General features: G+C 42.6%; 1 protein-coding gene across 1 annotated transcript in view; it reads right to left on the bottom strand.

Moving 5' to 3' along the window:
* Positions 1-5,998: 5,998 nt before the first annotated feature.
* LOC126455818 (uncharacterized) overlaps positions 5,999-14,733 on the bottom strand; it is a 387,921-nt gene continuing 379,186 nt past the window's right edge. The window contains exons 12-13 of the mRNA XM_050091578.1: positions 12,216-12,363; positions 5,999-7,118 (exon numbers count right to left, since the gene is read on the bottom strand). Coding sequence (XP_049947535.1) covers positions 7,019-7,118; positions 12,216-12,363 — 248 coding nt within the window. The 3' untranslated portion in view covers positions 5,999-7,018. The remainder of the gene's footprint in view (positions 7,119-12,215; positions 12,364-14,733) is intronic.

A 14,733-nucleotide genomic window follows, 5' to 3' on the forward strand; every position in this document is an offset into this window, starting at 1 on the left:
TACACTTCCACCTCACGAATAGTTAACCTAGTGATGAAAAGAGCAGTAGAAGGATATCGCGGTAAACACAGATTAACAAGGAGACTACACAGCAATCGGATGTTAGTTTTTTTATATAAATATTTGAGATACACGCAGTTCAAAACTCGAATGTCGAATAGAAAAGCAATAAGATGCAACTCCGAGAAGTTTTCGAGAAAATTTAAAGTTTCTCTGGTGTCTTTAATATCCTAAAGTAAGAAGGCTCTTAGGCAGTGTTGTATTGTGGTAGAATGCTCGCCCGCCATGGTGGGGAAGGGGAGGGGGTGGGGTGGTTGAGCTCGATTCCAAGGTGACGCATATGTTTAAACAAAGTTGGATGTTCCACGAGGATCTCCTTCAAGCATAGAGTAGATGAGGATGGGAAAATAATCAGTAGTGCTCAAGGCTAGTAATGGCTGGTTCGAGTCTTGTTTCGTTCATTATTTTTCCGATTTTATTTCTCTGTGCAGTTCGAATATCTGTGTCACTTAATTACAAAATACATCAGTTATATACGAATCAACACATACATAACGGTCATTTATATGAAAACACATTTGTTTCTAATGACATATGGCACTATAATGCATTTTTCATTCTAAATGTAAATTCTTTTATAAAAGATTGTCAATAAAGAATGTTTACATTTAGAGAATAGCAAATTAACCTTCTTTTCACCTTTATGTATTTTATGCTTCACAGAAATGTTCATGAAATACGCATTTTTCTCTACAATTTTACGATGATGTTTATGGAAGACGATCATTCTACCACAGAGCCACATTGTCTGTCGAAGAGTCGATCTTACCTTGTGCTATTAAAGACGAAACTTAAAAGTCGACTCTCTTGACAATTGCCGGAAAATGTATGAAACTGCTTTGGGATATTGATATTTGAGTGGTGAATATAATCACGCTATATACCCAAAGTTTGTGTCCTACAACCTTGTCGAGCTGCAATTCACAAAAATCCATGTGCTCGGTCGTATAACCTTGTATTGTATGTTAACCGGGGACCTAGAAACGACGGAGAGGCTCCGTCCCCGCCGCAGCCGCAGTGGTCCATAACCCCACGAAGACTACCGCAGTCCACTTCACCCCTCTGCCGCCCCACACCGAACCCAGGGTTATTGTGCGGTTCGGCCCCCGGTGTACCGCCCAGGAAACGTCTCACACCAGATGACTGTAGCCCCTACGTCTGCGTGGTAGAGTAATGGTGGTGTACGCGTACGTGGAGAACTTGTTTGCGCAGCAATCGCCGACATAGTGTAACTGAGGCGGAATAAGGAGAACCAGCCCGCATTTGCCGAGGCAGATGCAAAACAGCCTAAAAACTACCCACAGACTGGCCGGTTCACCGGACCTCGACACAAATCCGCCGGGCGAATTCGTGCCGGGAACCAGGCGCTCCTTCCCGATCGGAAAGCCGTGCGTTAGACCGCACGGCCAACCGGGCGGGCTGTGTAACCTTACTTTACTAGAAACACACTCAGTAAGATGTTGATAGTGACCTCCATGTTTGGCGAAGATTCTGTGCGAGCATACGTATGCTGTACAGATGACACTATAGGCTCACTCTGGCGGAAACGTCGCACAGGGAGCTGTTGTTTGGATAAAGCACATAATTATGCAGGATACCGAGCTGGGATTGATCTAGTCGTTGTTACATACGAACCTCTTATTTTTGTGCCTCTTGTAGCTTGCAGAAGAAACTCTCTATTGTTGTAAAAATACAGGTGGCTAGTAGTTGCTATGTGGGGTTCGGAGCAGTCACTTTAAAATAATAAAGAATCTCATTTAATTGGGATTTACCAGAGGCAGCAAGCTGTATTGTCCCACTGATATTCACCACTGTACATATTATCTCCTCATTATGACAATAATGTTTCTAACCCAACTCGTTCATTTTTAGGGCAAATACAAGAAAGCAAATACAAGAAAGTGGCACATGCAATTAGATCCACCCTCTCACCACACTGAGATGGGGCAGTGGTGAGGCAGTTAATTCAGAAAAAGTGGCTGTGTGAATTGGTTGCAAGAAGTTGGCAGGTGAGGCGTGTGGTACTCTTGGATGTGCACACTTCAGGCGCACGCATGCCTAAAGCTCTACCCACTGTTCCTCAAGCAGAATCAGCAAGCTGATATACATTGCTACCTTTGCCAAATCCTAGAGCCAACTGACTTTGATGCAATGTCCTACTGAGGTGATACTACACCCCTGGCTTTGATATTAGCGTTTAACGTCCCGTCGGTAACGAGGAAATTTGAGACAGAGTATATGATCCGATTTGGGGTCCTTTTCAAAGGCATCACCTCAGAACACTTTTTAAGTGATTTAGGGAAACGTGTCACATGCCATCAGCATGAACTGTTTTATGATCAGGCCGATAAATTGTGTTACTCTTCCGGATGTTGCAACATCCCCACTCCAAATTAATGAAGGAAGGCAGGTGACGCGGGTGGTACTCTAGGATGTACACCCTTCAGACACGCATACCTAAAGCTCTACCACTCACTTTGCTTCTTGTGATAGACGTGTCCCTCTCACAGAAGATCTCACACAGTCGGTAGGTCCGCTAATCACATATGTCATGAATGTAATGAGGGTCTAGGATTCTCTGAATCTTCTGAATTATTCCGTATTTTTCAGGGATGCCACAGTATTTTACTGCCATTCGGCAGTGTGTGCCAGAATGTAATGCTTGTGTAAAATGGCAGTTGAACGAAACCACACTGTCACATTGTGTATATATCTGTCACAACGCGAACTCCTGCTTAGAGCGACATAATTGTCCCAAATGATATCACCTACCTGGTTCTAAGCCGTTCTGTAATCTCAGTTCCCGACTTTTTAGGCAACCAGAGGTCAGGAAAGGCAAAGCTTCCTTATAAGGGAATGCTGTGGTCAGGCAATGGGAGACGAGAAACGGTCGTTCACCTAAGTATTCGGCGCGTGATAACGACATAATAGGCGAGGCCGTGGTTTGCTTTATGCAATATTGCACCAAATCAAATTTCCAGCAAGACCCAATCAGCCACAAATATTACAGTGTCAGTACAGGGATTTGAGCTGCCATCCTCCTGAACACAAGTCGACTGTCATCACCACTGCACCATCTCACTCGGTAATAAACAAAGAGAACTATGAACTCTTAGGACGCCTACAGGGTTCAGTCACTGGTCCAGAACTTTACTCGCTGTACACTACTGATATTTACTCTGTGATGCATTCTTGTAACCATCATATGCTGACGACATCCATTTGTATATAAGCACTTAGAACACTGCTGTTACCATGACTGAAGATCCTCGTTCAGAATCAGAATATGCACAAAAGAAGATCTTAAACTAAAGTCTAATATGTCAGAGTCCACCCTCATATCATGGTGAAAATTGGTCATCGAGCACTTCTGTGAAACAGTTCCCCCTATATACCCTTGAATGATATCCAATTACACTATCATAAAAATGTACTCTACACCCAATTTTTGATGAGCATTTAAAATAAGAAGAACAAACTATCTTAGCACGAAAGAAATTTCTCTCTTGCCTACATGTACTCCAAAAATTTAGTATTCTTACGTAAGATAATTCAAAAACTAGTCCATTCACTGGCTTTCGAAAATCTTTGCTACTGCTATTTAGTTTAACACAGCAAATTCTGTGGGCCCTCCAGATAGCTCGAGCTAGCCCTGAATACTTCTCTAAGGTATGTGTGTAACATTCGGAGTTTGAGTCTGCCGGTACTTCCATTGTTTAGTTGGTATGGAAGCAGCGGGACAGGCAATATGATTTTCATGCTTTCTGGTTCCTTCGTAGAATTTGGTTAGTTACCAGTGTCAATACCGCCCCCTCCTTTTTTTATCACATACCTATCACCATTCCATAACTGCAATGCAAGGTCTGACAAGTTCAGTATCATGGCTGTATCTGTGCATACAGTTATATACACTCCTGGAAATTGAAATAAGAACACCGTGAATTCATTGTCCCAGGAAGGGGAAACTTTATTGACACATTCCTGGGGTCAGATACATCACATGATCACACTGACAGAACCACAGGCACATAGACACAGGCAACAGAGCATGCACAATGTCGGCACTAGTACAGTGTATATCCACCTTTCGCAGCAATGCAGGCTGCTATTCTCCCATGGAGACGATCGTAGAGATGCTGGATGTAGTCCTGTGGAACGGCTTGCCATGCCATTTCCACCTGGCGCCTCAGTTGGACCAGCGTTCGTGCTGGACGTGCAGACCGCGTGAGACGACGCTTCATCCAGTCCCAAACATGCTCAATGGGGGACAGATCCGGAGATCTTGCTGGCCAGGGTAGTTGACTTACACCTTCTAGAGCACGTTGGGTGGCACGGGATACATGCGGACGTGCATTGTCCTGTTGGAACAGAAAGTTCCCTTGCCGGTCTAGGAATGGTAGAACGATGGGTTCGATGACGGTTTGGATGTACCGTGCACTATTCAGTTTCCCCTCGACGATCACCAGTGGTGTACGGCCAGTGTAGGAGATCGCTCCCCACACCATGATGCCGGGTGTTGGCCCTGTGTGCCTCGGTCGTATGCAGTCCTGATAGTGGCGCTCACCTGCACGGCGCCAAACACGCATACGACCATCATTGGCACCAAGGCAGAAGCGACTCTCATCGCTGAAGACGACACGTCTCCATTCGTCCCTCCATTCACGCCTGTCGCGACACCACTGGAGGCGGGCTGCACGATGTTGGGGCGTGAGCGGAAGACGGCCTAACGGTGTGCGGGACCGTAGCCCAGCTTCATGGAGACGGTTGCGAATGGTCCTCGCCGATACCCCAGGAGCAACAGTGTCCCTAATTTGCTGGGAAGTGGCGGTGCGGTCCCCTATGGCACTGCGTAGGATCCTACGGTCTTGGCGTGCATCCGTGCGTCGCTGCGGTCCGGTCCCAGGTCGACGGGCACGTGCACTTTCCGCCGACCACTGGCGACAACATCGATGTACTGTAGAGACCTCACGCCCCACGTGTTGAGCAATTCGGCGGTACGTCCACCCGGCCTCCCGCATGCCCACTATACGCCCTCGCTCAAAGTCCGTCAACTGCACATACGGTTCACGTCCACGCTGTCGCGGCATGCTACCAGTGTTAAAGACTGCGATGGAGCTCCGTATGCCACGGCAAACTGGCTGACACTGACGGCGGCGGTGCACAAATGCTGCACAGCTAGCGCCATTCGACGGCCAACACCGCGGTTCCTGTTGTGTCCGCTGTGCCGTGCGTGTGATCATTGCTTGTACAGCCCTCTCGCAGTGTCCGGAGCAAGTATGGTGGGTCTGACACACCGGTGTCAATGTGTTCTTTTTTCCATTTCCAGGAGGCTATTTCTCCACCTCTTTCTCCGTTTCAGTAATGCTGTTATACACTTCTGTTTGTATTTAAGTGCTCATACTCAACAGAAATGTAATGACAAAATTAATAAGATGTTTCTGGAACACCATATGTTTATCTTATAACTATTACTCGTATTATTGTAACTGTTACTATAATATTATGCACCGATTGCATACTTTGTATATTTTAATGTTAGATCACTATGAACGTTTGGTTAAATGTAGGAGAGAGCATAAAATCCCTAAATTCCTGACGTGAAATAAATGCATTATTAAGTACACAAAAACAGGTGCCTGCATCTCACTACAAAATGGAAGAACTGTCTTGCAACTATGGTTTCTGGAATGCAGAGGCAATATCTATAAGATGGAGTCGTTGAGTTTACCATTATGCAAGAAACAGAAGACAGTGGCAATGAAAAGTTCTAGTTCTGTATTTAATTAAAAACAATATTTATAAAGGATACTTGATGAAGATGTTGGGAACAATCTAATCTTTTGAAACTTTCTTTACCCATGAGAGGAATGTAAAATGATCAATATAAAAAAATGACAGTTAATTCAGTTTCAATTTTTCCATATATTTATCTCTTCAAATTAATATGTTACAGTGCTCTTTACATATATAGCAGTGTCTCGTTTAAGGTAAGTAAATTATATTACATACACAGATAAGATGTTTAAGTCACAGAACATTCTAAATAAGAACTTAACAAGCCAAAAGAATAATCAAATAATTTCAACTCTTAAAAATAATTATTCCAAGAACTGTGACTTAAAATTAACGTATGTGTAATACTTTCATAAATGCTCTCTACACCGTCCTGAAAATCCTCTATCACAGAACCTGACTAGCAGAATAAATATTTCAGAAAGTCTCTGACCATACGCACACAGTACCATACTATTTACAAAACCTGGCCGTCTTTATAATCAGTCACAAATTCTTTTTCAAATACGTAACATGTCCCGCAATTTCAGTCAAATTTACAAGTCTGTAGAAAAGCTTATATGTTACAAAAGTAATAGAAAATTTGTTTTTTTGGTACAGAGTACGTAAGGTACATCTGGAAGGGTACCTACTGATAAAACATTTTTCCTTACGAATCGATCAAGTAAGCTCAAAACATACAGACTTTTACTTACAGTCCGTAATTCAGTGCTTTGAGAACGTCTCAAACGCAAGTTACGTCGCAAGCAGGGAAGTCAAGGAAACACTCTGTTATCTCCACGCCTTTGTTATTAGTAATAATCTGATGTCTGACGACTGTGTAACATTGTGTTTCCTTTCACATGGTCTTGTTTCTCTGTCTAAGTTGCAAAGATCGGAAGTGAAGACCTTTGTGATAGCTGAGTGCCTAAGATTCAAACGTGTTATAGTTACATATATTTCCTTTGTACTACTGAAAGGTAAATATGTTGCTTTAAAATTTTTGCAGGAATTGAGCCCATTTTCACTCTGTACAGTATGGCAAATTTTGATGTCATCCACTTTTTTACACTTGTAATGCTTGAGCTTTTATTTACAGAATGTGATCATATTACAGACAGCGGTAGAAACAGTCAACTGATACAGCCTCTGGCTGTGTCCCCTGTAGTAAGCTTCAGTAGTCCTCCTACTTCACGTTGGGCCCACCTTCAAGAGCAGATCTGTCAATGAGCTGATATTCATTTCCAGAACGTGGCTTCAGTGTCGTCACAGCCAGCCGCCCGAACCTGTAAGTATATCAGGCATTAGGTAACTGCCACGAATACATTAAATGCATATGCAAGAAGTCAGTCTTACAGTAACATCACACTGTTATATTCTACAAACTCTTTTGGTTTCTGGACCGAGTCGTAATATAAAATGATGAACCAACGATTCAGCCACAGTTGCAAGTGGCTTTTCAACAGGATATGTAATGGTACTTATATAATTCATTATATTCTAACTTCACTCATATCATTGTGCTTTCATACAGGTGCGTGAGTAAAATTCTTCATTTGATTGGATGTCGTTGTTTTCTACAGCAAGAATATGTGTGATAATGTGATAAGTTATTTCAAAACTACGAATATGCAAAGAAAAGCACACTATTCATGCTTTTAGAACCAATTGTGCCTTCCTCAGGAACGAGGATATTCGTCCCTCCTTGGACTGAGCAAAAAAACTCGTCATCTGTCGCTTCCTTCCTCCTTAATCAGACGAGCAACATTTGAACGTAGATGGATGTCTACACACGATACCCACAACACCTCCATGCTACTGCACCTTTTGTTTTCACTTTGCTACTTCTCTCCATATTGTTGGGAAGTATGTCTGTTTTACCTAAGCTGCATTCTTATCCATATTCACCTCACAACCGACACAGTTGTGGCATTGTGAGCGGCCTTTTTTGTTTTTTTTTTCTTTTACACCACTGTGAAGTGGTGCACTTCATACTCGCCAGTGCCGCAGGTGTCAATGCATGGACAATAGAGGCAGTATTGTGTCAGAACACAGGTCCAAGTTCCAAAACCCTTGTGTAGGGTCAGCTACGCCACCGCATCTGATGAACTATTGAGACAAAGCACATAATGTGAATGATGCGCTGTAGGCATAGACAAGTAAATTGTGAATTTGTGAAAAGCTCATCACACTATACAGTAGCTTAGTGTAATGTTTATTTTGAAAGTACAAGGCGACCCAAAAGTTTGTACAAATTTGAAAACGCAGTAATTCACGAGATAAAGTAGGTAGAGAGGTATAACCTGACATACGTGCCTGAAATGACATGAGGCTTTATTGGAACCCAAAACATGTTCAAAAATACGCAAACAGTCGATACTGGACAGGAGGACGAGAGTGACGAGTTGTGACAAACGTACATAAAATAAGCTGTAGTGAGCCAGGGGGTTTATCATCCCTAACCTGGCTGATAAACAGTGCTGAAGGGTTCAATTTTTATGTACGATTCTGCTTCATCCCAAGTGTGGAAGATCTCTTCCATACATTTTATGGTGACGGTCACGTGCTGAACCGCCTCGTTCGTGATGCTTTGCCACCCCAGGCCTCTTAATCCATGTGATTATTGGTTGTGAAGTTACTTCGTTGCAAGTCTACCGCGATCGTCCGATCTCAGTAGGGATGCTAAAACGCAGCATCCGACGCCAATTTCTCACCATACCTACTGACATGCTGTACAGTGCTGTACAAAATATTGTCCTTTGACTACAGATACTATTGAGCAATGATGGCCGACGTGCTGAACATTTGTTATAAAGAACATCGTCTTTACTAAAAATCAACACTTTGGTATCATATGAAGCACCGTCTGTTGGTCTTTTGTTTTATTAAAACCCCATGTCATTTCAAGCACTTGTGTCGATTTTTACCTAGATTATTCTGTGAGGTATTAAATTTCAAATATTAACTGGCATTTGGGTCACTGTGTGTGTAAGAACTGTAATGATGCAAGTACATTTAGGTGCAAATAAAGCATACCTGCACTTCGACTAATACGCAGTTATATCACAGACAAGTCGGTTCAAAAACATAGGAAAAGTACGGTAACATAACATGAATTTCTCGTACTTTTTAATAGCTTTAAAATTACTGCTGTAATCGCACATACATTAGTATGCTCCCACCCTACACAGTTCTCTTTTCACTGCTTTTCTCTAAAAAAATATACTTGTTTCATCTATTATTCTCACGTCTGTTCTTATTTATCATCGTGTCCTCGTCTCCAATGCGACAACAAAGAAACACTGGTAGAAATCAATCGACAAAACAGATTTTTTATTCATTGTACACTACTCCAACGAACTTGTAAAGACGAAAATACGATGTCATGAAATAATCTGTCTCTTGCTCATCTATACGTTGACAAAGTTTAGATGTTATTACATACCAACAGTAGTATCGAGAGCCACATCCTTCCGAACGAGAAAATTTTCGTAATTAATATTCCACGTCAGTGAAACAGATCGCGTTGGTGAAAGGTACATTGACATGAAACTGAACTCAACTAAAGACGAATGGAAGGCAAAGTCATCAGCGATGACGACGTCGAATCTCTGTGGACAGCCAGTTCCCGCCGCCTTGCATTTCAACTTTAGGACATTTACCGGATATTTTTGCGAAAAGTGTCAATGCCGACACTAATAAGCTTTATATCAGTGTACTCCTAATTTCAAACTTTTGAATGACAGTAAAAAAGCATTCCAAAAAAAGGACATGATTTCTTCAATACCTAGGTTGATTCAAGATTCAAACGGATTAGATAAGCGACAAAGTTGCAAATATATTCCCTTCCACGCAGTATACCGCGCACATCCATTTTACGTCCATATTATCTATTGCTTACTGAAGGTCATCCATCCGGACAAATAGTGTTTCTACAAAACTGACTGACTTTGTTGTTCAAGTTCCTCTTCCGAATTATGGTCATACTACGGTTCCTTCACCATATTATCGCACCTACTCCTCCAATTTCATTGCTCCAGTGCTTGCCATCTACTGTCCATTGCGCTCTTGATGCGTTGAAAAATCCTTTCATTTCATCCTACAGTTAATCCGCCAAATATAAAAACTTTGGATCTGTGCACTGAGCTGTTTAACTACGAATCACCCGCCCGGAAAGCTTAGCGCGTCAAAGCGCCCTCCTTACGGACATGAGGATGCGCGCCGGCCCTTGAGAGAATCCGACCGGTTGGTTAACGACAGGGGTCGGTAGGCCAGCCAGCCTAGATGTCGTTCTTAGGTCGTTTTCCACATCCAACGAGATAAGTGTCGGGCAGGTTCGCAAGGCCCGCCTCCGTTACACGATTCGGAGGCACTTTCAAACACTTGCTTATGCGCTCTCCAGCTTTCATGTACTTAATTTTATTTATCTGACAACCCTACTCTTAGGGCAATATCTGATTTTGACTAATGGAGCTACGGAGACGTTTGTAAAAATGGCAACGACGTATTACTCCATGTTAATATAATAGTGCCGACTTCTGAAGAAGATAGGTTTAAACTTATCGAAACCTAGGTAAAGATTACTTTATCCTTTGCAACGGGTCGGCTGTTTTTAAATCTAATTACGTGGAACCGTTGCTGTTACGCAGCTATGTTTAAAATAATGACTTTCAAACACGTTATTGCATTTAACCACATAATGCCCACGAGATACAGACAGCAGAGGTACACGGATTACTCCCTGGGATGAGATGGCAGTAGCTTTAGAATGCGTTTGGGAGCGGTGACCCCATCGTAATAATAGCATATATAGAGGTATGGTTGGTTCTCCGCGCTTTTATTTTTTGAATCATCAGTCTTCTGACTGGTTTGATGCGGCCCGCCTCATCCTCCTCCCCTGCACCAACCTTTTTATCTCAGGCTATTACTTGTACTCTACGTCCTCAATTACTTGTTGGATGTATTTTCATCTCTGTCTTCCTCTACATTTGTTGCTCTCTACAGCTTCCTCTAGTACCACGGAGCTATTCCCTAATGTTTTAACACGTGCCTTCTGATCCTGTCCCTTCTTCTTGTTAGTGTTTTCCGTATGTTTCTCTCTTCGCCGATTCAGGAGATTACCTCTTCATTCGTTACCTAATTAGTCCACCTAGTTTCCAACGCTCTTCTGTATCACCACGTCTAAAACGCTTCTCTCTTGTTCTGGTTTGTCCATTGTCCATGATTCACTACCACACAGTGCTGTTCTGCAGCCATATGTTTTCAAAAATTTCTTTCTCGAATTGAGATGTCACTTTGATTCTCTGCGTAATATAGAAATTAATATTCCCACTTCCGACCCAACATTAGCTGGATGAATGGCAGCGGAATAAATGGATGGATTTACCTACGGATCATGCTACATGAGATCTTGCTCTAATGCCATACCTGCACCTTACTTCTATCCGTGAATGAAGAAAAGACAACGTGAAGAAATAAAATAAGGATTTCCAATTTCCGGCCGAGAAAGTTCGTCCGAATGGTGCAAAGTTCCGATGAGTGTCGTTCAGATCACATTTTGTTCGTCGAAATGGCGCAAATTTTCGTGATCAAAACCGTCTTGACCGTTAAACAAATTTATCTATTTATTACGCAGCTGCTGTCATCAAAACGGAAATGTTGTGTGGCTATGGCCTCCAGTCGGGTAGACCGTTCGCCTGGTGCAAGTCTTTCGAGTTGACGCCACTTCAGCTACTTGCGTGTCGATGGGGATGAAATGATGATGATAAGGGCAACACAACACCCAGTCCCTGAGCGGAGAAAATCTCCGACCCAGCCGGGAATCGAACCCAGGCCGTTAGATATAACATTTCGTCGCGCTAACCACTCAGCTACCAGGGGCGGACAGTTGCTGTCATTGGCATCGTCAGATATCAAAGGCAACTTTGAACTTGCGAAACAAATTTCAGTGTCAATCGTAAAACGTGTGCCTAATTGAGGCATCAACTAGCCAAGTTAACGCCTAGATTAGGAATAGCATTTAATGTTGACACTGAACGTCTTTTCGCACTTAGTAAGCTTCTTTTGATATCTGATTATGACTGTAGCGGAAGCGGCGAAATAAACAAAAAAATTTATTTAGTGATCAAGACGGTTTTATCCACATAACATTCATACTGATTGTAGACCCATATAGGAACTATATTTCCTTTATTAACAAGGCGCAACATTTTGGCACCATCCCATCATCTTCCGGCGATGATAACGGAAGTGACAGGCATTCAAATGTCGCACCATCTCGACCAACTCACACGGATGGCGACCTGAGAGTTTCATGTTTATTCAGCTCACCGAGACAGAAAACGAGATCATAACATGAGGAAACATCGCTACATCACACTCACCTCATCGAATCAGGAACATCGGAAGACCCGTGCGAGGACAAGGAGAGCGTCTCGATGTAGTCGGACATGTCTGAGGTGCCGCTGCTGGTCGAGCGGGAGTCTGGGTACGGTACCACGATGGCGCTGTCTCCGCCAGGGCTCTGGAAACCTGCAACACAGCCGTTTGTCAGCGTCGTTTATCAGGGTTGTAAAAAGTGTCCCACAAAGAACACAGTTCTTCAAATACCCGTCACTTCTGTCCTAGTAAGTTGGCAGCACTGGACATTACACGATTTTCATCTGTTTCCTTCGTAACCACAAAGTAATGAAGCCTTCACGACAGAACAGCATAATACATTGTGAAAACTTATTTCAAATGTAAGGAATGTTGTCGAGGCGTGGCTGTCACACTCCGTTCGATGTTTGGTCAACGTAAAGCGTGGAATAAATGATCTGTAATGAGACTGACAGCTAAGCTTCCAGTCACTATGAAGATGCCAATACATTACGGAGTCCATTCGCCCCGCTTTTCATGGGAGAGTTCAGTTATTTTTTTCCTTTCAAAAATTTCTGGGTGCTCCGAAAGATTTTTGGGGGAACTTCAAATGTCCCGCTTTTTTTGTGCCTCCTCTTCACTTAAGTATTTTACGCTACCGAATGTTCGGTTTGCATTGTACTGCGCACTGTGCAAGTATATACGATAGGAACTGCACTTGAATAAGTTGCTCTATAATCTTTATATAACTGCGTTCATGTTTTGCACTGTTGGTAGTACCGATTCATGTACACTGTTTCATGATGTCCAGACCAAGTGTAATTTTAACAGCAATACTACAAGTGAATTTACCTTTCCTCTGGCATCTGAGAAACTGTAGTAGGCGCGTTGTGCAAATAGAACTTTGTTATTGGACATGGTGGAAGTCCTGACTTCGTTAATTGCATTAAGACGAAGGGACAGCACATGTGTGTTCATAGGAAGATGCACCTCTTGATAAAATACACTGAAGTGAAAATTACGGCGAGAGTGCAGCAGAATAATCGTAATAAGTCATTTGAGATCATGTGAGTGCATGATGCAAAGCTAAACTTCTCTGTCCATTGAATTTTGTCGATATAATTTGTCTTCCCTTTTCCTCTGAATTATCCCAGGTTTCTTTCTAAAATTTTCAAAATACCCCATTATTTAAAAAAATGAAACTGACACCGTACAGTACATCCATAAAGAGTGAGTATGTGGTATAGCATTTGGGCAGAGAGTATAACTAAACCGTAATTCTTCGAAGATGGCACCGGAAACATATTACCAATGGTCGACGAACGCTGTCGCAATATATCAAGAAGTTTTTGTGGTCTGAGCTGGTTAGTGTGGATACTGTAGAGGTTTCGCTTGCAACGGGATGCCGTAACCTGTCACATATCGACTACAACAATGGACTTGTTATCGAAGAGGTTCCTTGTAGCAATCGTGACGTGAATTGACCACCCAGATGTTGCGATCTTGTGATTTCTTCCCTTGGGGAGGCATTTGAAATTTCGTGTGCACGCTAGAAAACCACGCTCACTTCCAGAGGTAAAGGACATCCATTTAAGATTAGGGTGCTTTTAGATTCCGTTTAGGATCATCTTTGTTCGCGTAAGACGGGTGTCTACCGTATTCCTTGCAGTTGTGTCCTGTCATATATTGGTCAGACTATCAGGACCTTGGAGAACCGATGTACTGAACATAAGCGTCACAAACGCTTAAAACAGCCGAGCAAATCTGCTATTGCAGGGCGTTGTCTTGGCACCGCCAATCGAATGGTATATAGCAACACGGAGAGTCTGACAAGTACTTCCAGCTATTGGTACAGTGTTATTACGGAAGCAGTTGAGATTAAATGAGCAACTGACGTTGCAAATAGAGACGGAGGAACTCTGCTCATGCCCCTGTCAAGAAACAGAGGGGCAAAGTTAACGCTACCTCATTCGTTGTTTTTCACAATCGATGACTTCTGGAGTCAGTCATCCTTAGTTTTGAGATGGAGCTAGTTTACAATGTGTGTGTGTGTGTGTGTGTGTGTTACCTTTCCGGAACGGCTCTACAAACCGAGGTTTTAAATTCAGTCGCAGAGCGCTTACTTGCTGCAGTGTTGACTTGAAAATGACATGGTGCTCACTGGTCGAAACATCGGCAATTGTCGACAACGTCACCATGTAGCATTCACGTAAGTTATTTGAACGTAGTATACGTCGGGGAGAGCTGAGAACTCACGTGTTCAGCATTGCTTTCACGAGAAAATAAAATAAAGCAATAAGCTTGCAGTATTCAGCAATAAATTATAAATCATGCCTCAAACCTAATAAACGTTGAAACTGATATTTTAAGAAGTAACAGACTTAATAAAATAGATGATTTAAAGCCTAAACTGTAGAAAAGTATGAAATGAGAACCGAATGACACGAAAGGAAGATAAAATACTGGTATCGAGTTTTGAGTGGACGAAATTCTGCACAGCTACTTCCCAGTACACATAAAGAAAGGGAAATGTACCGAAAAACT

This window comes from Schistocerca serialis, chromosome 2, assembly GCF_023864345.2.
Source record: "Schistocerca serialis cubense isolate TAMUIC-IGC-003099 chromosome 2, iqSchSeri2.2, whole genome shotgun sequence".
NCBI classification, from domain to species: Eukaryota; Metazoa; Arthropoda; class Insecta; order Orthoptera; family Acrididae; genus Schistocerca; species Schistocerca serialis.